The sequence below is a fragment of the Pectinophora gossypiella genome, chromosome 18 (assembly GCF_024362695.1).
Source record: "Pectinophora gossypiella chromosome 18, ilPecGoss1.1, whole genome shotgun sequence".
NCBI lineage: Eukaryota > Metazoa > Arthropoda > Insecta > Lepidoptera > Gelechiidae > Pectinophora > Pectinophora gossypiella.
In genome coordinates, this window is record NC_065421.1 from 13,396,136 (window position 1) to 13,420,534 (window position 24,399).

At 37.8% G+C, this 24,399-nt stretch overlaps 1 protein-coding gene across 1 annotated transcript in view; it reads left to right on the plus strand.

Moving 5' to 3' along the window:
* Window positions 1–10,412: 10,412 nt before the first annotated feature.
* Window positions 10,413–24,399, plus strand: part of LOC126374854 (nephrin-like) — a 175,392-nt gene continuing 161,405 nt past the window's right edge. Inside the window, exon 1 of the mRNA XM_050021612.1 lies at window positions 10,413–10,839. Within this exon, the coding sequence (XP_049877569.1) occupies window positions 10,707–10,839 (133 nt within the window). The 5' untranslated portion in view covers window positions 10,413–10,706. The remainder of the gene's footprint in view (window positions 10,840–24,399) is intronic.

The window sequence follows — 24,399 nt, forward strand, 5'->3', positions numbered from 1 at the left end:
AAATTCCTCTTGATGTCAACTCGGAATTATAGTCTGAATCATCCCTCAAAGTTTTAGTTACGATGTCACTAATACGCTGTATCCAAAAACACATGCCCGTAATCCCTAATAGGGTGGACAAAGTCGCAAGTAAGGCAAAATACAACTTGCATTTTACTGTTGATACGAAGTCCTAAGATGGATATGATGAACCTTATGGTGACAAGGAATCAGCCTATCACAATTCTGCGCATAACAATTGTCCTTTATGTCCGAAAGAACACAATCCTTCTGTTCGTTTTTACGATATGCTCTGGAAGAGAAGTAGCTGAACATATTTTGTTTTTTATTCGTCTCCAGTCCAGCACAGAAGCAAGAAAGAGGCATTTTATCCCAGGACTTGTGATTGTGTCCGTACCCTGGTCAGCGCAATTGGTTCGTTTCGAAGGTAGGTACATAGCTCAATAGCGGCTTGGAAACTTCATTAGTGCGATACAGAATCGTTTGACACAAGGGGCCACTGGTTTACTGCAATCTGTGTGTTGCGATGAGAATTATATTCTACTCTATTGTAGTTAATACAAAGTTTATAACACTAATGTTAACGGTTTCCAGAAAGACACATGTCCAATACACGAGCAAGCACCAGAGATGTCAGTGTTCTCAGAGAGGATCTTGTGAATCGCGTGAATCTGACCCTTAAGTCCGTCTGAGATTGGGGTTGGATTCAACGCTTCCAAGACCCAGGCGTGTCTGTTCACAGCGAAACGGAGTCCATTCTTCCTGACTGCGACTTTCCGGAGTGTATCCGTACGAATTCCTGAGCTTTTGGGTATGGACCTAACTGGCGACCTAACGTTCAGCCGCTAAATCGAGTCGATAGCAAAACCTGCAGCCAATACTTAGGTATCCTTTCTAAAGTCAGAGGATACCTTCACCTCAGAGGAATTCCAAGTAATTTCGTGTTTTGATTTGACTAGTTGGAAACTACTATTGTTCTGAATATTTTTAATTGTATTTTTATTTACTGGTAGCCCTACCAGGGCTCTTCACTATAACACTTACTTCTGTATTTTTGTAACACCACATTTTGTACGAACTCATGGTCGCAATACAACATTTTTTTTATTATACGTATATAATATTTTTTATCTAACATCTTGTCCTTTGCCCCTGTTGTAGCTGTTATCTCTGAAGAGGTAGGCACAGATCTTACAAAGTCGAATTCTGTGGTTTAAACCCCGTGCTGGGAGGATATTAGTCACGTTCCGTCGTACGGAATTCTTGTTGAGCGAACCCACTCACACTTGACAGTTTCCTACTTAACCAACTGGGTTAACAGTCAATCAATTGAATTCAATTACACATCAAACATTACAAGAACACTAATTAGAATCAAGTTACTATGAACTAATTAGGCTCCTGTTACACTCACAAGTTGCCTGCGGGACAAATCCTGCATTCCGGGACACACAAGACTCCGGGACAACTAGGTCGTCCGGTAATCCGCGCGTTTAAATCCCGGGATTAAAACCAAGTAATCGATGAAGGAAGTTCGTTGCAAAAAGTAAGTAAAGACGTTCCCTTTTAATGCAGGCTTTTAAAGTACATTGACTTATTCACAGGATGAAGAGATTATTTCTAACTGACTTAATAAGGGGATGTTTTCAAAATTACATCGCTGCAAGAAAGAGAGTTTATGTCATTTTTAATTAATCGTAACTTATTTGTAGATATGCCTCCGGTGTCAGTCACTCCTTGGAGCTGTGGAAGCCTAGTTGTAGGAACGCTTGGCTCCCATTTCGAGGTCGCAGGTTCGAATCTACATACACACGACTTGTAAATCAATGATATTCGAATTTGAACCTCCATACCCGTCAAATGCGTTCTGGGGGTATATGACCTAATCTGTATGGGACTGGTTCCGAATTTACAGACACAATAGTTAAACAATGGGATTGGAACAGTCATTTCGTAGGAGGATAAAAACCGGACCTGTCATGTTCAGATTCAGGAATCACATGTAACTTCGTGACTCGATCAGCGTGTGACTGTGTTATATGATTTTAATTTACCTACTTCTTACCTCATTCCATATTAAATTATAGTCTTCCATAAAACCAGCGCCGCGGCCCGTGCTAAGCCCGTGTCGTATTATGATGATGGAGATCTTTTTTTATTTTGAACGCCCTCCACACATGGCATAAAATAAGCTCACGACTATATCCCAATCGGGGTAGTCAGAGGTACATCCATCGCTAGATAAACTAAGCACTCACACCTCACCGAGCTTTCTGTTAGACCAACGTGATAGGTGGTGAGCCGTGTTGCCGTCTATAATGGTCGAGCCAACTGTGTCCACACGTGCATTTTAAATGCTTAATAGTCCTTACTCATGTCGGGTTGATGAGTTGATGAGGTTGGTAATCCACCTCACAACCCACACGAGAGAAGAATGTTTAATTTTTATATTTTTTAATCATTTTGCCTTATTCTTTGAGGCGTCCAATATGGGAACAAATGTTTTCTTTTTTTACTTTTTTTATAATTTATGTGCCACTTGCAAGAGCATCGTCGCTTTCCGTAATATAAAATGGCTATGTGGATGCAAAATGAAAAATACGTTTTTCATAATGGGTAGAAGAAGAAGATGAGTACTTTAATATCCGCTTCTTGGCTTGTATCGAACATAAATCATATATAAACCTTCATACATTATAATAGCGAGTTAATTAACTAGTTATACCATGAAGGATATTGAGTATCGACATGGATGAAATTAGTGAGATATTTAAAGCACACCCCAGACACTTATTTATTTAAAAATTTAGGTACATATACAGCAATACATATGAAACTTTTTCAGACAGCATTGCAAATAGAAAGACTTGGTATACAGGGTGTTAGTGACATCGTAACGAATACTCAGAGGGATGATTCAGACCATGATTCTGAGTTAATATCAAGTGGAATTTTCCGTCGCAAAATTTATGTTATTTTTTTAGTTTTTTAAAATTATTTTCAATTCTATACTTTTGCGATGGAAAATTCCACTTGATATTAACTCAGAATAATCAGCTGAATCATCCCTCTCAGTATTCGTTACGATGTCACTTACACCCCATACAAGTACATACAGTAGCCATACAAGTAGGTATGGGTGTTAGTGACACTGTAACGAATACTGAAGGGGATGATTCAGACCATGATTCTGAGTCGACATCAAGTGGAATTTCCTGTCGGACAAGTCATGAAAATTTTAGAGCTTATTTAAATTATTTTCCGTTCCATACTTTTGCGACGGAAAATTCCGCTTGATATCAACTCAGAATCATGGCCTGAATCATCCCTCAAAGTTTTGGTTACGATGTCACTAACACCCTGTATATGCTTGCCAATTACATGCGTACATAGCATTTACCGTAAATAAAAACAAACAAACTATATAAATACTTACACTTCATACAAATAATGTATGCCGCACTATCGTTACTATAGGAAGCACGTTATAACAGAATGGCAATGAACAGTCAATAAATTTGTTACCTATGGTGGCGATAGCGAAATAGTTTTTTCACCTTAAGTTCATGTGATGGTAGCGAAACGGTCAAGCCACATATTAGATAACAGTATTTTTTTTAAAAAAAGATCGTCTAAAGCTCTGTGCCGAGGAATAATACTGCCAAGGTATACAGGTTGTGAGAAGCTGCAGTAGTTTTAGGCGGATGAGACGTTCGTTATTGAAAAAATGACGATTTAAAGTTACTATGTTGCCTGCTGAATAAAGATATTTTTTAGTTTGAATTTTAATTACAGTTTGGTGGTGAGATTGGGCTTTTATTGGCCCATCTGCTCCAATGAATAGGCCCTATTAGGAGGATCACCAGCGCGAATTCAATCTACATACTGTTGTAAAATTAAAAAGTTAAATTAATTTAATTTCACCCCCGACGTAGTGTAGAGTACAAGCGTATATATTTCTACGAACACATGCACAAGTTCGGAAAGCTTGCCAAATTAAATTCCCGGATATTATTTATTTAATGCTATTACTGCGTTCGTTCGCTTCTTTTTTCAGTACTGTTTTATTATTTTTATTTGAACAAGGACTCGTAGCTATAACTATGAATATTCAATTATTTGGGTAAGTTGACTCAAATTGCGGACGTGGTCCACGCAGGCGCCAAGTTGAAGTGGGATTGGGCAGGTCACGTCTGTCGGATGCCTGACCTTTGGGCTAAGATCACCACAGAATGGTCTCCGAGAGACAGACGCAGGCGACCGATGCGGAGATGTCGCGACGATTTGGATGCTTTCTTAGAAGGCTGGCCGGAAGAAGCGCTGGAGAAAGAGTCCTAGAAGAAGTGAAGGGAGGCCTTTGCCCAGCAGCGAAACACCTCAAGCTAGATAAAATAAGAAGATTGGGTAGGTTGTGAAGGGGTGAACGGTTGTCTTAGTAAGGCTAGGAGCAGAAAACATTTTTATTTAATACAAGTAACTATTCAATACAAATATTCGTTCCGGGGCTGAATTTGAGTTTGCGTACATTTTATTCTAGCATTATCCCGTTTCTCACAGGGTCCGCATACCTAACCTGAAGATTTAACATCTGAAAATCAGGGGATTCAGGCCTGCAATATCCTTAGCAAATAAAGGACAGTCTCACAAAGTGATTTCGACAATGTCCTCTTCGGGAATCGAACCCGAACCTTCAGATCGTGAGGCTAACGCTGTAACCACTAGACGACAGAGGCTATCACAAGGGCTTATAGATTGTTTTTTTTTTATTTTTTCTTTAGAATGAGGATGGAATAACATGTATAGCTTTCTTAATTAATTAACAATATTAATTTTCTATCGAACAGCTTCCGTAATTAGTTTATAAAAATCTGAATACTTTTTCTACATTTTTAATTAAAAGCTAGTTTAGTCAGGTTTTACCAGAGATGGTAATGAGCGACTTCAAACATAATACACAATAATGCTTCTCATGCTGTTCTGGGAGCAAATAAAAAACATAGAACACGTTCAGCTGCTTGTCTTCCCGGGCATGTCGTAAAAACCGACAGAGGGATTGCATCCTCTAACATGATGGACTAATGTTATGGGCGATAGGCTGATCCCTTATCACCATAAGGTTCATCATATCCATCTTAGGACTTCGTATCAACTGTGGCTGCAAGTTGTATTTGATTACTTGTGGCTCTGCCCACCCCATTTGGGATTACGGGCGTGAGTTTATGTATGTATGTATGTATGTCAAACATAATATTTTAGTATTATGTGCTGTAAGGACGCAGGTTCGAATCCAGCACGGTCCTAAATCTACGATTTTCGATATCATGTTTGGATCATAAATGACTATCACGTGCTCAGCGGTGAAGGAAAACATCGTGAGGAAACCCACATACCCGAGAAATGTGTTTCGGAGGTATGTGACCTAACCTGTATTGGGCTGGTTATTTCTTCGCGGGTTCGAATGTCAGACAGGCAGTCGCTTCTGTAAAAAAACCGGACCTGTCAAAACTTTAGGTTAGGTAAGCGGACCCTGTGAAAAACGGGATAATGCTAGGGAGATGATGATGATAACATAACATAACATAACAAATACTTTATTGCACAAACAGGAAAAAACAAAATACAAAACAAAAGAGAAATAGAATTAGTACAATAGGCGGCCTTATTGCTAAGTAGCAATCTCTTCCAGGCAACCTTTAAGTATAAGAGATATTGAATATTAGGTAATATAGCGGGATAGTGCAGCATGGGAATACTTGTGCATATAAAAATAAATACACTTTTGACTACATAAACTACATAATAATAATACACATAATTATAATTGTTATAATAAATAAATATCACTACTTAAACTACTACATATACTATGGAAGAAAAGGAGTAGATAGATTATGAAGATGAAGAGGAAATAGAGGTAAGGAAATGCGCCTTGACTTGCCGTTTAAAGGACTCCAATGACGAAGCTGATGATTTTATTTTTATGATTATTTTATTTTAGGAAGGGACTTCCTCATCTTCAATTAAACACTCTTATTTAATTCATCTTTTATTTTGTTCACACCCACGCTACGCACCTTTACAATTCGCCATCTTATCTATTCTAAAAAAAGAAGTAATACTACTTTCGCTTCCTCTTTCCGTCTCTTTCTCTCTCTCTGTATACTTTCTCGCTCTAAAAGTTCGTTTTCATGCATCATACCTTTCCTTTCCCACATTATTTTCTTATTATTATTTTATTGTATTGTAGAGAAAGTAAGAGAAGTATGTCAGGATCGAAGCAAATGGAATTCCATAGTCTCCCTTACCCCGGCGGGAAATAGCGTGAGTTCTATGTTTTGTCTTCTAATTAATAATTTGATAGAACATATGGATTTTATTATCTGAAATAAATTAATTTTAATTTCATTTAACTATTGTGTGTAGAAAGTGCATTTCTTCGAGGCAATGACGTCATAAATCGTCTGAAACAGACGTATAGGGCCAATGAATTGTGTGTGATGTACAAATCTTGTTGCCATATAGTAGTTCATCACATCCACTTATAATTTTTGTCCATATCTGAGTCAGTGTATTTTGTGAGTCAAAACTGTACAGGTAACTAAAGTTGCCATCATCATCAATTTAAGAACCACGCTCTTGTCGGTGCAGCATTTCCATGCTACTTTTTTAGGGAAAAATAGGGCAGTGGTTTCCCTTTTGCCTTCCGCCCCGCAGTACTCTGTCTGACGCAAGTGGGATGGCGCCCAGAGTAGTCTATTACTAAAGTTGCATTAAGCCAAATTTAAAAGTGGCTGCTTCTTGACAGAATTGGTGGTTCTGCCTACCCCGTTAGTGATCTTTGGAGGCAATTTTATGAAATCAGAAATCAGAATCATTTATTCAACGTAATTATCATGGATAAACTTGTTGAAGGTCAATGTAACATTTTTGAATTTACGTCATTTCGCAAGGTGTTATGGCTGAGGAGAAGAAATGACAAGAAACTGCAACAGCAACACATCTTTTAAAAACCAATGAGGATATACATTACAAGTTATTTAATAACTAGAGGAACACATTCAATACCAGACATTTTTATCATTTAGGTAGTCATTAATCTTATAATAAGCTTTTTTACATAAAGTAAGCTTCACATGAGCTTTAAATTTATTTTTTGTCAAATTTAAAATATTATCTGGTATTTTATTGTAAAAACGTATACATGTATTTTAGAAATCCATCAGACTCAATTACTAACAGTGAATAATGAATGAGATAAAACGATGTAAATCGCAATTAGAACGTTCGTTTTATCTAATTAGCAAATAACAAAAACCTTTTAGAATTTAAATAAAATTCTACTGAGATTTAATGAAACCTGGTCTAATAGGATCATCTTTCGAATTATTCTCTTAATTAAATATTGTAAAAAGCTTAATACAAACGGGAATCTTCATTTCTTTTGATCTCTCATCTTTTTATTGCACGCTATCGAGTCGAATAATAAAAAATAACAATAAAGAATGGTAAGTTTCCGCCCCGCACCCATTTGTAGCTAGATTTACCTCACCCCCTCTGGGTCTTACTTAAGTCTTAAAAGCCGTAAGCGGTCTAGAAGTAAGGGGAAATACGCTCTTTCTCGCATTTACGGCCTGACTCAAAATAGTACATATTTCTAAATTCAAATTCTGAATCGCGACAAATCTCATAATTGATGAACATGGAAATTAGCATTTATTTATATGTATACTTGAGTTTTTCCCATTGATGTATCATATGTTTTATCTATAGGGTTTTCCAGCCAGTTGTGTTGTGTCACACAGAGCTGGGTGACGGAATTTTTAGGCAAAGTCGGTATTTGCAAGTCACACAGCCGCAATAGTCGCACCGTTCTTTGTCTTTTTTATTGGAAAGTTGTTCCCTTTTGACCACAATCTGGCTTCAAATGTTTCTCGGCATGGATGTATGGCTACGATCGATGACGTCAAACGTCAATTGAGTACTTTGGTATTGACATAACATTCTGTAAACAATGCATCTTCTGCAAGGAGTTGAGCCTGTAGCTGCGCCGGTGAGAAGGTACTAGAAACTTGCCTATCTCATTTGATTAATATTTTATTTTATTCTATTTGTATAAGAATTATGTTTCATGATCGAATCATAAATGATTATCATGTGCTCAGCGGTGAAGGAAAACATCGCAAGGAAACCCACATTCCCGAGAAATGCATTTTCGGAGGTATGTGACCTAACCTGTATTGGTGTGCGTCAAGCTAGCGGCCTCAAAAAAAAATGGGCACGAAAAAATAATTTGACCATACCAAAAAATAGTACTCTTATTGAAAAAAATAGTACCTGTTGTAAAAAAAATAGTACCATCACGGTTCTGGATTTATAGCCATGTTTTATTGCACTTGCTAGCTTGACGGTGAGCGAAATTTGGCGAGAGTTAACGACAAGGTCTTTTGCTTTGATTTAAACGCCAAAAAATAGTACCGAAATAGTACTCACCCCCTGCAAAATACCGAAATGAGTACTTCAACGGTTCTAAAGTTATAAAGGCAGTTCTTTGATCCTGCTGGCTTGACGTTTTGAAAATACCTATTATCTTGGGAACGCTTGCATACTTCAGTTTGTAACTAATGTCAATAAACTCGTATGAAATAGTACTCCCTACCATCATAATTTGGACCTGATTCTCTTTGTAGAAATATGTCAAAAAGTCATTATAACCTATGTCATACATTTATCAAGACAGGTACCGTCGCGAACAAAATTATTACACATGCTCAAGAAGAATGTTGTCAGATTTTAGTATTTTTTCCCCATTTTTGGGTAAAAATTGGTGAAGTGCCAGGGTTGTCAGATGAAAGTAATATCATTGTTGAAACTCTTTAAGTTATTCTACAAATACTGCAAATTGTTTATTAATAAACACTTCGATCCGTAACAATTTGAACATGAAGGTATAAATTATAAAATAAAACAGTAGATTAAAAATGTATTATGATGTATTAAAATCACAGATTGTTTTCAATAAGAACTAGACCCATGCAGCCATTTTCTATTAAAATTATTGCATATGGGTGTATGCAATAGCAATTTTTTGTAATAGCAACACTTACGAATAAATTGTGAGGTTATGTAATTGTCTACGTGACTGTATCTACAACAAATGTATGGCATAGGTTATGATGATTTTTTAACATATTTCTACAAAGAGAATCGGATCAAAATTATGATGGTAGGAAGTACTATTTCATACGAGTTTATTGACATTAGTTACATACTGAAGTATGCAAGCGTTCCCCAGATAATAGGTATTTTCAAAACGTCAAGCCAGCGGGATCAAAGAACTGCCTTTATAACTTTGGAACCGTTGAAGTACTCATTTCGGTATTTTGCAGGGGGTGAGTACTATTTCGGTACTATTTTTTGGCGTTTAAATCAAAGCAAAAGACCTTGTCGTTAACTCTCGCCAAATTTCGCTCACCGTCAAGCTAGCAAGTGCAATAAAACATGGCTATAAATCCAGAACCGTGATGGTACTATTTTTTTTACAACAGGTACTATTTTTTTCAATAAGAGTACTATTTTTTGGTATGGTCAAATTATTTTTTCGTGCCCATTTTTTTTTTGAGGCCGCTAGCTTGACGCACACCTGTATTGGGCTGATTTTCCCTTCGCGGGTTGAAAATTCAGACGGACAGACGCTTCTGTAAAAATATGGTCCAGACATATCTTCAGGTTAGGTAAGCGGACCCTGTGAGAAACGGGACAATGCTAGAGAGATGATGGTTCTCAATAATTACTGCCCATATCTTGCCGCCCAGAGTCTATCATCAGACATTTGCTTCCAAATAACATTTAAAGGTGACCAGTGGTCCTACCAGACACTTTCTTTTAGGTGTGTCATAGAAAGAGGTTATTTAGGAGGCTAATTTAAAAGACGTCAGTGCCAATTATTAGCTAGCTTTTTCCATCACTATTTATGTAAATAGAAAAATGTACTCACTAAGATCTACTGAATTATTTTTATCGAGAGCTTATATTTTACTGGAGTTAAAAATTAAATTGACATTTACTGATGATGAGTTATATAATTTTGATGTATTTTATTAATATTAAAAGTGTACGGGATCATGGAAAGAAAAAATCATAACGTAAGGCATATAAAAGCTTAAGGTCTTTGCGTATTAAAAAGAATGTTACAATGACAAGCTCAATATTGCGTACGAAAGTCAGCCATAGACAGAGGCGGCATCGCACGAAGCTCGCACCCTTCACTTGTTTCATCACGTCGTTTGTCACTGGCACGTTGAATTTCAATGACAAGTTCCATTTCCAAAATTCGTATTTGCAATTCCACGTGGATTGTTCGCGCGCTATCGTTTTCCGATCAGTGTAGCCCGCGGCGTACAAACGCACGCACGCCTCGACTCGCTCCCGAAACTTTGTTTATCCATTGTTTACTGGCCGATAACACGTGCTCCGTGCCCGTAAATAGAAGAAAAAATAAAAAGAAAAATTTCGCGGCATAATTCAAATCGCGGATGGTATTCGACGAGTGATAAATTACAGTGGTTTAAATTCCGAATTCATTTGTAAGCCTGATTCGCTGTGAGTTATTGGATTTTTGGTGAATATTTTTCAGTACCGGCAGTTTTTAATTTTAAAAGTTATTCAGTTACAGATTATAAAATAATTAACCGAGTGTTTATGGAGTTATGTGGAATAAAATAGTTGTGTTTAAATCGAGCTTTCCTATGTTCGAGTTACTTTTGATTTTCGTTGTTATCACGATGGGGACTGAAGGATATTTGGAATCTGAAGAATTTATAAGTGACCTGGACCGACCAAGTAAGTGTTTTTAATATTTTCTTATTTTGTATACTTTCAAACACTTAATTTAAAATTAATTTCAAATACACGATTCAGCATGAATGTGTGCTTAGATCGAGCAGCGTGGTGGAGTATGTTCCATACCCCCGCCGGTTGATTGAGGGGACGCCTATGTACAGCTGTGTACCTGTATAAATACTTATGCTATTTTTATAAGAAGGTAGGTAGGTACATATTTTATAATGAAGCGGCTTCGGTAAATGCAATTTCTAGGATGAAAATTATTTAAAAACTAGGAGAGCTGAGTTGAATCTGTTTAATCCCGATTTAAAACTCTTTGGTAGGTGTGTAGGTACTAGATGTACTTACTTACTGACTACTTACTGTTTTGAAATACCACTTTAACAGCTTTGAAAAACATATACTTTTCGTTAAAACTTACTCATAAGTTCTTAGGTACCTACCTAATTATTAGTAAATTAGGTATGTAATACTCTTGATAATACTGTTGTTTATTTTGAAACTTATAACCCTAACATCCTTACCTACCCTTCCCTACCCTTTCTCAATCGCCGTAACAATCCTTTCAACATTTTCTTTTTTATCCACGTTTGGTGTTTATGACAGGAGATTTTGCTGTATTTTATTATCACAAGTAGGTACTAACACAGGTAGGCTTGCAGGTGCGAATACCAGCACGGGCCTGAACCAATGATTATCGATTTTTTTTTCGTATTCATGTTTAAATTATAAATGTCATGAAAACATCATGAGGAAACATACATTACTGAAAATGCGTTTTGGAGGCGACCTAATCTGTATTAGGCTCGTTTTCCCATCGCGGGTTGGAAGGTTAAACAGGCAGTCGATTCTGTAAAAAAAAACCGGACCTGTCAAATCTTCAGGTTCAGTAAGCGGGCCTCGTGAAAAGCTGAATAACGCTAGGGAGATGATGAAGTAAGTACTCACACACTTTAGAACCCTATTGCATTAACATGTTCGAAATTTCATGAGACTTTCAATTCAGTTTGTCAAATGAGTAAATGGGACATGGTCCTAAAGTGCACACGTACACTTTACATAATATTAATGCTACATGCACTTGACTTCTAGTAAGAGCTTCAAGCTAGGAAAGCTGAAGACTACATAAATTCACGCTCTACGAAAACACGTGCCCGTAAATAGGAAAATCCGTGATAGCCCTGTTCGGAGAACGTGTGGCTTACATCGTAGTGTTATGGGTTCGAATCCTTGCTCAGGTTCTAAACCACTGAATTCTACTTTGTGAGTTTGAATTCATGTTTGAATCATAGATAATTAATATCACTTGGTTTCCAGGATTTATGCCCGGTCACTGACACGGCTCAGCCTCTACCTACATGGGACTTAAGCTGGCGAGCAGTAGATGTACACTACACACGTCTGCCTACCCCTTCGGGGACACAGGCGTGATGCTATGTTATGTAAAAAGAAAAATAAAGATAAACTCGCTGCCACATAAGAAGCTTTCAAGTGCACAAGTAGATATCCTTTCAGGAAAACGCTAGCTCGCCTTCGCTCGTCTTTTAGTCGTCTAAGTCGTCCTTTCGTCGCATTTTAGTCGTGCTATAGTGGCGTCTTATAGGAAGAATAACGATGTTATTATATTCAAGCAGTCGCGGCCCTAGAGAAATATTTAGGTGGTGCGAGACTTCACAGTGGCGCGCCTCAAAATACTGTTTCTTTCTTTCTTTTTCTTTCTCTCTGTTTCTTTCTTTTAGTTTACGGCATTGAGTTACCACTACCGTAGATACAGCGCTTGATAGAAAAACGCGGCGAAAACTTGGCGCTTGTTTAGTTATACATTCGTACACAGCGGTTATAAACCGCCATTTAATAAAATCGTGTCAAATTAAGAAAGTACGCATCGTCTTATTACGTATATTATCGCGTGGTGCTTCATAACGCTGTCGGGTTATACTGCGACTCAGATTGAATTTTGGTGGGTTTTACTGCTAAAATTAATATGTTTATTCTATGAAAAGATGCACAATGTCATTACTTATTAGAAATATGATGTTCCATTCTTCTTTTTTCGCTTTTGAGCTTCTGTTTTTGCAAGCTTTTACCACGCACTTCCCCGTGTTGCCTTGGTCCCGTCTTAGCTGATTTTGCCAAATACGATCGCACCGCTCGCACCGCCCTAGGCCCGCCACTGTATTCAAAAACCATAATGTAGATAATTATATTTAGAGTGTTATGTTGCATTCCCTAGTTCTCGAAGTGGATAAGCAGTCGCACTTCATGTTGCAGCTTAGGTGGAAACCATCGACGATACAACCTCCTAGTCCCCTAGACGAATGGATTCTGTCAACACATCCGACTAATCGCGACTAAATTCGTAGCCTTTCGACGTGTTTAGGCTCGAGTGAGCCAATCAGCGCGCTTCCTTCGCCCCAATTACCTGAGCTAGTTGACAGAATTCATAATTCCATGCGCCTTATTAAATGAAGGCTAAATATAGACTAGGTTTAAAATTGTAATCCGCGTCACGAAATCCGTCGACGGATTTTCATGAAACTAATTGACAAGTCATAATAATTCAAGGCAGAATCTGCGACAGTAGCGCCGCGGCCGCTGGACATTTTTCATGACACAGGCTATATTTTAAACGTCGTTAATCTTCCTTTTTAACCCCCGACGCAGAAACGACGGGGTGTTATAAGTTTGACGTGTCTGTGTGTGTGTCTGTCTGTGGCATCGTAGCTCCCAAACGGATGATCAGATTTAATGCGTTTTTTTTTGTTTCAAAGGTATATCAGTCGAGAGTGTTCTTAGCTATGTTTGGTGGAAATCGGTTCAGGTCTTCAAGGTCATCAGGTTGTTTGTTAGGTGTGATAGGAATGTTACACGCTTAGTTTGCTTGCAAGCATATGTGGGATCTGACATTTGAAACACTAATGTCTTCTGGAACCACTGAGCTGGTCTTGTGTTAGAGTACTTTTTTCTGGTCGGGGTTTTTTTTTCTGTAATAATACTGTAAGCGTCTATTTGGTGGTATCGTCGATGCTTCATGTTGAAGCGCTGGGAAAGGTAAAGTGAATTTAAGATTATGTTGAAAGCAGTAACATAATGCTGGTATTTTTTAAAGTTTCATACTTATGTATGAAACTACTAAAATACACACTAATCATAACCCAAGTACATAGCGAACGGCATCCGAAGCAAATCTATAATTTATGAAAATACATATATCGTGGCCATATCATAGAATTGATCATTTCATGAAATGATCATCATGATGTGGTTTGGCCAGATCAATGAACACAAAACGTTTAACGATATAACCAACTAAATGCATGATTACTTCATGATATGGCCAAACGTTAGCGATCATATCGTAAAATAGTAACATTATCCACCGGCAGTGGCGCTGGTGTCGCTTTGTTTTTGTTTTGCATAATGGCGGCGGACAATAATTATTCTTGTGTGAACGCGAATAATACGAATAATAATGAGCAAATACAAGATAAAAGTGCAGTGAAGCAATATTTTGACACTAAGGTGAAAAGAAAAACTCGTATTAACAGTAGACAGCAACTTTATTTTTATTTTTAGGTTATATGGCAAATAATGAAGGTCGAGTGACCACGCTACGTAAATCAATGGACTATTATTGGATTTCAAAATATGATATAATTATAACTGCGAATGAAGAGATATTAATTTAAAAAAAAAAATATAGACGATCCTACTGTCCGTAAAGTTTCTTTTTTTGACGTGACTTATTGTAGATTTGCCGCAGATGGCATTAACTACTTGAAACGGGATTCTATTAAAACGCATAAATGATTTATCATAATTTAAATTATCATAATCCTTTTTTTATAATTTTTACAAGGCATAACAGTAGGTTAGGGTGCGGCGGGGGTGGGCCGTGGGCCACCCCAACGCCGCCAGTATGTTTATCTTACACACGAAAAGTATACTGAATGATGACCAATGGCATGAAATAGTGTCAAAAAATATGACGACGACTTCAAAGCGAGATGCAGTTACGGCGTATATGTCAACTACATCAACACTCTGTTAATCGAAAATGACTTTTTAATTTTTATTTGACTTTTAAACATTTTTGTACTTTGTACTAGAGTAATACATTATTTCCTACCTTATTTCGCGTTTTTATTACACCACTTATCATGGACACCATACATTAATGATATGGCCAAACGTGGATGGAAATATCATTAAACGCTGACGTTTAAACGATATGGTCAGTTGAAGTTGGCCATTTCATGAAATACGACCATTTCATGAAATGGTCGATCATTTCATGAAATGGTCAATTCTATGATCTGGCCACGACACATACATAAACTCACACCTACTCGTATTTCATATCGTAGTAAGCAGAGACTATGGAATTCCATTTGCTTTGATCCGACACACTTCTCTTGCTTCCTCCACATTCATCAATCGTTTCATACACGCACGCCGGTTCAGATTAGATCATACTGAATCTTGTCTAATGACATCTCCAGTTTTAGGAAATAATTTTAATTTAATTAATTAAAAATTAATTTATTTTACTTTTAACAATAAACAAAACAGTTACAACAACAAAACTTATTCAAAGACATTAAAATTATAATTTGTACAATTATGAAAGCATAAGTTTTTACCTTTACAAAAAGTTTTCAATTTATATACAGTACTCAATCAAAAAGCTCAATTAAAAATACTCCCTTTTATCACCTCTCGACTGAATGTGCCCATCACGCTCGCAGCGTTGCCCCGTTGGATGGCGAGAGAATTAATTAAATACTATATTTTGTGTTATATTACTCTAAATGACACCTTCGCTGACAGGTACTTTATTGTTTGTCAGACGGATGACATTCAAGGGAAAATTTTCATTTAGTGATTTTGTTTATTTTTCCTAACTTCGATCATAGAATAAGGAACAATACTACGTATAGAACGGCAATTCCCCGCTCCCCACCAGTAGCTGAGTTAGGTTTACCTCCCCCCTCAGTGTTACTTTAGTATTCAATCGTATGGGCGACAGACGTCACATACACAGATGCGCGTGTACGATAACGTCAATGTGTAGTGTCTGTGTGTGTGGGGCAGTGCAACCCCGCCCTCTCGATGATGGGTGCGCGACTCGACTGCCCGTATCTGCGTAGATGCTGTGACTTGTCAAAGTATCTAATATTAGATTAGGCTTTTTTACATCTAGAATAAGTTTACTATCACATATGAGACATGTTTCTTGAAATAAATGAATTATTGTTAACGATGTTTCGTATGAAGTAACAGGGGTGTGTTTCGGTCTAAAAAAATACACTGTGGACCTGTGGGGAGCGCCGGTTCAATCCTCGGTACGGGAATGAGAAATTAACTTTTATAAACGGCGATACGGGTCACTAGTACGTTGGACTAACACAAAGTTCGGTGAGGTGTGGGTACTTAGTTCATCTTGCGATGGATGTACCTCTGACTACTGCAATTGGGATATAGACGTTTATGTGTGTGCATTGTCCTAAATACTGCTGACTTAAAATTTCAGGCATTAATCGATTGTTTTTATACCGCCTAGATCTGGGTACTGGGGCTTTAGCCAAGTAACAAACGATTATGACAATCGACAGTGACAGTGATGTATAGCCATTGAAGGGGTTAAGGTACGAAAGGTGACATAAAAGGACAAAAAGTGACATAAGGTGGCATGAGGTAACATGTCAATCCCATATATTTTTATCTCTGTCACTATCGGTTTCAAACACCTCAGAACCCCGGTACCGACTCCGCCGGCGTGGTCGACGATTTCCCTGATTCAGCGGTTATCGCTATCGACCCATTAGGGTCGATTAATTCTTACGAATATCGTCCCCTCATACGACGCCCTGAGTGGAGTTTGCCTTGCCTTAAATGTTGTACCGCGTGAGAGCCCTCAGTGTGTACCCTATTTGTCGGGCTAAGTAGTTAATGTTATCTGAGGCAAACTTAAATTAGGTCACGTCAAAAAGACGTTACTTTGAACGAAGTCAAGAGCAAACCCATCTTAATAAAAAAAAGTGTTTTGACGAAGTCGTAAAACCGAATGTCTTTTTAAAATACACACCTTATTGTTTTATTGTTGTCTTGTGTCTGGAAATCTCGGCCTTATGAGGTACGTAAACAGTTATATTGCATTATTTACTTATACCTGTATTGCACCGTCTCCGACTCCAATATATAGCAAGTTCATTCACCCTAAGGTTGCCTGGGAGAAATTGCTATTTAGCAATCAGGCCGCCGATTGTACTTCTCTTGTCACATTTGTAATTAGTGTTGTGTTTATATGTGCAATAAAGCGGTTATGTATTGTATTGTATTGTAAACAGGAACAGATTGGCCATTAGAAAGAAATAAAGAAAATATTTATTTCCATACAAACGATATTATTATAAATGTTAATATTGTAATTATAAAAGAGAGAAAAAAAAAAACAGTTATTACGAATTTTGAACTACGAGTATGTAAACCTCACTACTCTCTGAACTTTTTACACAAAGTGTTTTTGATGGGATTACATTCTCATTTCAAATGCTAAATATACGGGCGTCCGTTTGTAATATTTGTTAACAAACAAGCCGGAAATTCACAATATGTCAGTATTTCGTCCGAAATGTTATTATTTCCCTGAAAATATATATAAATACATACTTACATTGACGGCAGCCATATTGTGCTTGATATAGGTTTGATTGCTGACTGCGAGGCATTCAAAGGTAAAATGGTGAAAAAATCACGTCAATTCCATGTTTAGTTCATGGAATAATGGAAATGTTATTTTGTTGGCAACATCAAAAGTCTTATATAATTTTATTTTGCTATGGCAATATTACGAGACTTACGCCACGATGAGGCATGTTTTTCTTATTTTACTAACTTATGTAAATATTTCCTAGTTTTTAATACAATACAGTCCATTTCTGCCCGATACCGACCCCGCCGGCGTGGTTGACGATTTCCCTCATTCAGCGCTTATCGCTATGGACCCACTAGGGTCGATTAATTCTTTCAAATATTTTTCCTCTCAGACGACGCCCTGAGCCGAGGTTCGCGCCCAACTGGGCACCCTCAGGCCTGTTGTCTTAAACGTTGTATCGGGTGAGAGCCTTCAGCGCTCCCCATTTGTCCGGCCAAGCAGTTAATGCCATCTGCGGCAAATCTACAATAAGTCACGTCAAAAAAAAAGTCCATTTCTAATAACATCTCAAAGGGTTTTATTTACCGGAGCAACCATCGCCTCCAACAATTTTGTGAACGAACTTTTGGGATACGCCTGCTTTTTATAAAGTACTTAGTACTTTCGAGCGAAGGATAAGTGTAAAAAAAAAAATCAGAAATATTTATTCTTCAAAATTGGATTAAATTACGTATTATGTAATGCTGTAAAACTATGTACTGAACTGAATCAAGGAGAAATCCTGTATGCTGCTGTTCACGGCAAGATCTGAGAGTACCATTCCATTTTCAAGACCTGACTCCAATTTCGGCTTACCGTTACAAATCTGAGTGGCAATTGTCGGAGAATGGCGGAATATTACTCCTTCAGATCGTCATCATCATCACCAGCCCATTAACGTCCCCACTGCTGGGGCACGGGCCTTCCCTATGGATGGATAGGGAGAACAGGCCTTAAATCATCACGCGGGCCCAGTGCGAATTAGTGGTTATTAACGACTGCTAATGCAGCCGGGACCAACGGCTTAACGTGCCTTCCGAAGCACGGAGGAGCTCGAGATGAAAACTTTTTTTTGTGGTCACCCATCCTATGACCGGCCTTTGCGAAATTTGCTTAACTTCAACAATCGCAGACCGAGCGCGTTTACCGCTGCGCCACCGATCTCCAACCGAACTCCTTCAGAATTAATATATAAACAGAAGGTACACTGGCGAATTCAAGATTTCAAGCCACCCTAAGGGCTCCGGTTTGGCTTAAATCCTGCTGACGTGGGTCAAAGGGTAAATTGGGATTGACCATTTAATTTGCTTTCGAAATACGGAGGACCTCGTTTGTCATCAGTACTACAACACACATAAACTTACGCCTATTTCCTACTGGAGTCCACAAATGACATTAACTACTTGGCCGGACAAATGAGCGCTGAGGGCTCTTATCCGGAACAATATTTAAGATAGCAGGCCTGAAGGTGACGATAATTATAATTAAAAGTAGTTAAAATTAGGAATTAAAAGTAGGAGTAGGGTTTCCGGGCGTTTTTCACTAAAAACGCTACTCCAGTTCGTCTCGGCCGGTGGCGGGGACGTATTGAACTAGCATTTCTAATTACGCGTCCGGGCTGTGGTACAGGCTAACTTTCATAAACATCGATTGTTTTCGTGCCTTATGCCTTTGACAGGGTTTTATACTACTTAGGTTTTTTTATTAGACCCCCTGAATAAACCTGTGCCCTATAATTGTCTGTCAAATGATGTTCAACATTTCTGTATCCTAAGTAATACAAAGCTACAACTGTTTAAATTCGTATAAACAAAAGGCACAGCTTATAAACCCGAAACAGATTGGGGGCAATGGAAAACATTAAGGAACTCAATTTTCCTCTGTAGGGTCATAGCCCGAGGATCAGCACCTCTTCAACCTTGAAATAACTACCTATTGAATTTTAATTGCCCTTTACCTTATCCCTGTTTCACTTCCTACTTAACCTGAAAGAGTAAACGAGACGGCGATATTTACTCAACTCCGTTTGAAAATCCAGTTTTCACGTTACATACATATTTCATCCCACGCGATTTTTGTTCTGTTTGACGACGAAAAGTAGGAAATTAAATATTTATGTTTGCTTGAAAAACATGCAACGCGGGACAGCTAATCAAGCGTGAACGGGATTCGTTTATAAAGGGTTCCGTAGTATATTAAGTTGTTTTTGCTCCTGTCAGAGCGTTTGAAAGTTTTCTGGAATATTTAGTCGGTCGGAGTTGTTTCACTGTATATTTTATTACACGGAAACCTAATTGCAATTAAGCATGAAGGAGAAAAGCGGTTCGGTAAAGGGAAGGAGGGATAACGGAGAATTTCCCAGGAGGAAAAAATAGATTGTAACCGCCACGGGTGCTTTGTATGTAGGAACATGTCCGACCCGCCATCACTATTTGGATTAATAAATTCACATTTAGGCCGTATATTATATTTCTTGTGCGTGGATAGGCTTCGGCCGTATCCCGTGATGCTTGTAAACTATACTCGGAAACGGATTCAGACGGTAATGCTATTTCTGACAATATAGGTAAGTACATTACATGAACTCACACCCGTTATTCCTAATGAGGTAGGTGGAACCACAAATGAATGCCGTGGTAGCCCAGTTGGTAGAACGCTTGCCTCTCACTTTGAGGTCGCAGGTTCGAATCCAGCACAGGACTAAACCAATGATTGTCGAATTTGTTTACGAATACATGTTTGGATCATAAAGGATTATCACGTGCTCAGCGGTGAAGGAAGGCATTGTGAGGAAACCCACATTCCCGAGAATGCATTTTCGGAGGTGTATTACCTAACCTGTATTGAGCTTGTTTTCCCTTCGCGGGTTGGAAGGTCAGACAGGCAGTCGCTTCTGTAAAAATCCGGTCCTGTCAAATCTTCAGGTTACGTAAGCGGTCCCTGTGAAAAACGGGATAATGTAGGTGGAGCCATATACGAAGGCCTCAGATACTATTGCAAAAACTATCGATAACTTATCGTTATACAGGGTGCTAGTGTCATCGTAACGTTACTTTGAGGGATGATTCGGACCATGATTCTGAGTTAATATCAAGTGAATTATTCTGTCGCTGAAGTATGGAACTGAAAATTAATAAAACAAAATCACATTTTTCATAAATTTTCCGACAGTAAACACACACACACACACACAGACACGTCAAACTTATAACACCCCGTCGTTTTTGCGTCGGGGGTTAAAAATAGATCGTCAACGTATGGAACTGATTTTTTTTTAAAAAGATTTGAAGGGAGATTTTAATGAGTTTTGCGACTGAAAATTACACTTGATATTAACTCAGAATCACGGTCTGAATATCAAAATATTCGGTACGGTGTCATTAATAAATATCTTGTATTTAGTTAATGCCAACTGAGCTAAGTGAGTGTCTGTTCTGTACGTTTTAGATACTCGTTATTCTATGTTCCCTGGTTGTACACAAACGCGAATCTACTTTCAATAAAACTTATTTATTTTTCATCGTAAACAGACTCTTTAGTTATAATATTTTCTGTTTATCCTGTCATATTTTGTTATTACTTATAAATAAAAAAATAATTTCAGTGAACAGAACAGCCAATACATAATAGAGCGGATACCGGTATAAGCTTTTATTTTACCTATCCATTATTACGTATTTCATACATACATAATGTTGTATTTCCCTAGTAGGCAGAGACTACAGAATTAAACTAACTACGAAAATTCTCCACTTTCCATTTATTTATCTTTATTTATCTACTAGGACTACGAGTGATATTTTTAACTCTCTTAAAAATCATAAACAGCCTATATAATAATAATAATTGTAATTAATAAACCATAACCAGTAATAATATAATTGTAATTTTTTATTTTTTATTGTTTTTCATGTTGGATTACACTGTAATGTTGTATGTACCTTTATAAATAAATAAATAAATAAATAAATAATAAATATACGTCCCACTGCTGGGCACAGGCCTCCCCTCAATTATTGGAAGGGGTATGGAGCATATTCCACCACACTGCTCGGGTTGGTGGAGGTGTTTTTATAGCCGGGATCAACGACTTAACGTGCCTTCCAAAGCACGGTTCATCTTGCATTCGGACAATTAGGTAATCAGCCTGTAATGTCTTAACCAAACTAGGGATCATAAAGTGATTTTAGTGAAATGTTATTTGTGAGTAGTGGTAGTGATATTTAGGTATATTATATAATCTTCTTCTTTGCGAGTCGATGGCGATCGAAGCTAAATTTTTGCTGACCAATAATTGGCCACGCTTACGGCATTGTCAGTGGCTTCGTACAGGTCTTCAATAGTGCAGGTGTTAGGGCACTTAGGACAGCACAAAAGGTGAGCCATAGTTTGTGGTGATACTCCACACTCGCAATCATCGCAACCATCAACCAGGTATCCCCACCTGCAGAGATTATCCTTGCAGCGGCCAACCTGTGTCCGGAGCCTATTTAAAGACTTCCATGTGGGCCACGCTAGATATTATTATAATTTTATAATATTATAATATAATATTATAATTTTTTAAATTATATTATAATTTTAGTGAAATTTTCCGAAACATGTCCGAGAAATGTGTTTTTGGAGTATTTAGAGTTATGTGGCCTAACTTGTTATTGGTCTTTTGGCTGGCAAGGTCAGACAGGCAGTCGCTTTTGTAAAAAACCGGATCTGTCAAATCTTCAGGTTAGGTAACCGGATCCTGTGAAAAACGGAGTAATGCTTAAGAGATGATGAGAATCATACATCATAAACTCACGATTACAATTCCGCTTGCTTCGATCCTGACACTGATAAGAATTATGTTTTTTTTTAATATATGGCGTTATGCATTTAAACCATTAAACCAATTAACTGATGACTTAATCCCATTACAAGTTCCTATCAAAACAGGGTTATCTGATAAGGATCATAAATTGAGAAGTTTCAACTTTATTGTTCGTTTTAATTGGACCATTTTCTTCCGAGATTGATAGAGAGGGTCTTGGCTTGATAACAAAGGGTTTGTGCTTAAAGGACAAGTTTACAACGTCCTATCAAGTATCAAAATCGTTTATTTTCAACAACTGGTTATGGTTTATAAATTGCTTCGTAATATTGTAACAAAGTTTTTTGTTAGCTAAACAGTTATGTTACTGGTAGTATATACATCAGCCATACCAATACAATACAATACAAAATATACTTTATTGCCTAAGTTAACCTAAGTTTCATTATTATGTTTAATTATATTATTGTTTATATTTAAAGTTTCACGGCGCATTGGCGCTTCTGTACTGTGAAGTCGTAAAATGTAAATAAATAAATAATAAATAAATAAACTGCACACAACACACAAAACAAGTTTTACACAAATGGACGAAAGATACAGTATAATCTGGCGAGCTGATGGCTAAGCGGATTTTTTTTCCAGGCAACCAGTGTCAATAAAACATTTATAACAATTTGGTACGGGGCGGTGCAAAATAATAACCCGGACACTCCATACAAAAATCACATTCTTACCGTGTGCTGCCTAACGCGTAAGTGCGTGCGAGACAGGCAATCCCTGCTCCTCTTTACTCCCTAGAGACTTACGGCCGTTTAAGACAAAAACACACCCCGGCCACTACATACAAAAATCTCATTCTTACCGTGTGCCGCCTAACGCGTAAGTGCGAGCGAGACGGGGAATCCCAGCTCCCCAAATTCAAATTCAAATTCAAATTCAAAAATATCTTTATTCAGTAGGTAACATAGTTACACTTTGAATCGTCAATTTTTATATAACGAACGTCTCATCCGCCTAAAACTACTGCAGCTTCTCACAACCTGTATAGCCGGGGAAAAGAAGCTGCAAGAAAAACCTCGGCACAGGGCCCTAACGTTCTTTAAAAAAATAAAAATAAACATAAAATATTGATATACAATTGAGTAATTTAGCTGCCTAATATCAGTTCTCACACAGTTAATCCCATGCATTCATATCTTCTAAATAATCAAACCTTAGATCAAACCCCCTCACTCCTTAGACATTTACGGCCATTTAATACCCGGAGAAGGTGAGGGCACCGTCCGATATGAGCTACCGTTAAACGGGAGAGTTACCGTTCTCATCATCTCCCTAGCATTATCCCGTTTTCCACAAGCTCCGCTTACCTAACCTGAAGATGTAACAGGTCCAGTTTTTATAGAAGCGACTGCCTGTCTGACATTACTTTGTGATTCCTAGTTTGGTTAGGATATTACAGGCTGATCACCTGATTGTCCGAAAGTAAGATGATCCGTACTTCGGAAGGCACGTTAATCGATCCCGGTTACTACTTGCTGATGTAAGTAAGTAGTTGTTACATGAGTCATGTCAGAGGCCTTTGGCGGCTCAATAATAACCCTGACACCAGGGTTGGTAATCCACCTCTCAAGCCCGCCCACACGAGAGAAGAAGAAGAAGCAAAATAGGGCCTTTAATGCGGAGTCCTAAGGTGGAATGTTGAACCGTATAGTGATATCATCAGCAAATCTCATCGCCATAATTTTCTTCTAAAGACGTGTGTGTGACTTTACCCCCATTGGGGATTACGTCGAGTTCATGTACTTACGAAAGTTTCAAAAGGGCATATGTCTATCTGAAAACGATAATCTGCGTTGAACATTTCGTTGCGGGAGTTTTTGTGAAAATATCTAAGTTACTTTTGAATAGTTCTTCAGAATATGTTTGAATTTGGTTTATACAGGGTGTTAGTGACATCGTAACGAAAACTTTGAGGAATGATTCAGGCCATAATTCTGAGTTGATATCAAGTGGAATTTTCCGTCGCAAAAGTATGGAACGGAAAATAATT